Genomic DNA, 1756 nt, shown 5'->3' on the forward strand with positions numbered 1-1756 from the left:
TCTGTCTGTCTGTCTGTCTGTCTGTCTGTCTGTCTGTCTGTCTGTCTGTCTGTCTGTCTGTCTCATGGTCCTCCCAGCAGGCAGCACAAGGACACGATCACACCACAGCCCTTGACCTAGAATACCCACCTCTCTGTCTCCTTCCTCCAGCCCATAGCCTAGCTAATGGGGCGGCTAAACCTCCGTCACATTGACTCTGTGGAAGAGAGGAGAATGGGCCAGATTTCTCACACCCTGAGCTCCCCTCCCTGTCTCTCCCTGTCTTCCCCTGCCCATCCCTGCCTTTCCCTGGCATAGAAGATGCTACAGCAGAGATGAGACCTAGACTTGAGGCTCACATGCTGTTTTCATTGTTAAATACCCAGCAGCTTAGATAGAGGCAGATCAGGGGCATGGAGAAAATAAAATTACCAATAAATATGGACTGGCTCCTTTTCCCCACTTCAGATCAGTAGGAATGCCATATTATTATCTTATTAATACCAATCACATAATTCGATTTTCTGACACAGTATTCATTTCAGTCATTGTAGGTCACAGCATGAGGGTGGCCTTATTGTAATTGTAAGAAAAGGCAAAATTAGCTGTAAGATTATATGAGAGGAAATGTTCAGCTACATAAAAATATTCAACACTGTTTAAATTGGTATTAACGTTTGTTTTCTTTGCACCTGATATGTCAAGTGCACGCTTCACTGTAATATTCATGAAAGCTTGTGACAGATTTTTAAATTCTGTCTTCCACTGCCAGGATCTGATTTCCAAGCTGCTTAAGTAGGATTTATTGGCCTGGAGAAATAGTGTAGCACTGAAAAGGTAATCGTTTGCTAATTTGGAGAGTGGAAGTAAAAAGGAAGCAGCTTGGGGTTGGTGTTGTGTTTGGTGGCAGGATCATTCTGTCAACTGTTCAATTCAATCAATTAAGGCTCTTCTGTTAATTAAGAGGACAAGCACATTACTTTGACTCGTCTCCTTATAATTGTTTATCATAATCAAACAAAAGCGGTTTAAGGCATTTTCTGAATTTGGAGCGCTAGAGAGTAGTGTTGTCATGTTTACTTTTATCTAGGGTCATTATTGACTGGGGCTTGACTGGGACACTATCTGGGGCTGTGTTAGAGCTTTAATGAGAGCATGTTATGTGGTATAGTAACCCTCTTAGCAGCCTAATCATTGGCTGGGTGGAGGGAGGGAGGGTTGGGCCTGGCCCAGATACAGGCACCGCTCCAGCCTCATCTCCAGCCTCATCTCCACCATTTACATGAAACAAAGGATTAGGAGAAGCCCCATGGCCTGCTCTCACACCTCCTCAGCAGGCCACATGACCATTGATAGGATCTCTCCAACTTTGACTCAGGTCCAACATTGTTTTTCAGGGCACCAACAGGTGTAGGTTGATGTGAGGATGGTGAAACATCCAGCATACCTGTCGTAAATACAATGTAACATAAGCTGTTTTGTCGTCCCGGTGTCATAAAACTGTCTGACGTTTAACTATGAGGCTTTGAAGTTTTCTGACCGATTGTCCTATTCTCTTTCTCTCTTCCACAGCAGAATAATGTCTTCCAAGCAAGCCACCTCTCCGTTTGCCTCCGTCGCCGATGGGGAGGAAGCCATGAGTCAGGACCACCTGTCCTGGGATAAGGAGGAGAGTGCGGAGGCCCACGGGACGCCCCAGCTGCCCCTGCACAGCCTGCTCCACAGCAAGGGCTCCATGGACGATTCATTAATAATCGCCACCTCATGCGTGACCTAA

At 45.8% G+C, this 1756-nt stretch overlaps 1 protein-coding gene across 1 annotated transcript in view; it reads left to right on the forward strand.

Annotated features, from left to right (window-relative positions):
• Positions 1-1756, forward strand: part of LOC112069864 (transcription factor SOX-6-like) — a 7832-nt gene extending 6076 nt beyond the window's left edge. The window contains exon 2 of the mRNA XM_024137246.2: positions 1552-1756. Within this exon, the coding sequence (XP_023993014.1) occupies positions 1552-1756 (205 nt within the window). The remainder of the gene's footprint in view (positions 1-1551) is intronic.

The sequence above is a fragment of the Salvelinus sp. IW2-2015 genome, unplaced genomic scaffold (assembly GCF_002910315.2).
Source record: "Salvelinus sp. IW2-2015 unplaced genomic scaffold, ASM291031v2 Un_scaffold1137, whole genome shotgun sequence".
Taxonomy (NCBI): Eukaryota; Metazoa; Chordata; class Actinopteri; order Salmoniformes; family Salmonidae; genus Salvelinus; species Salvelinus sp. IW2-2015.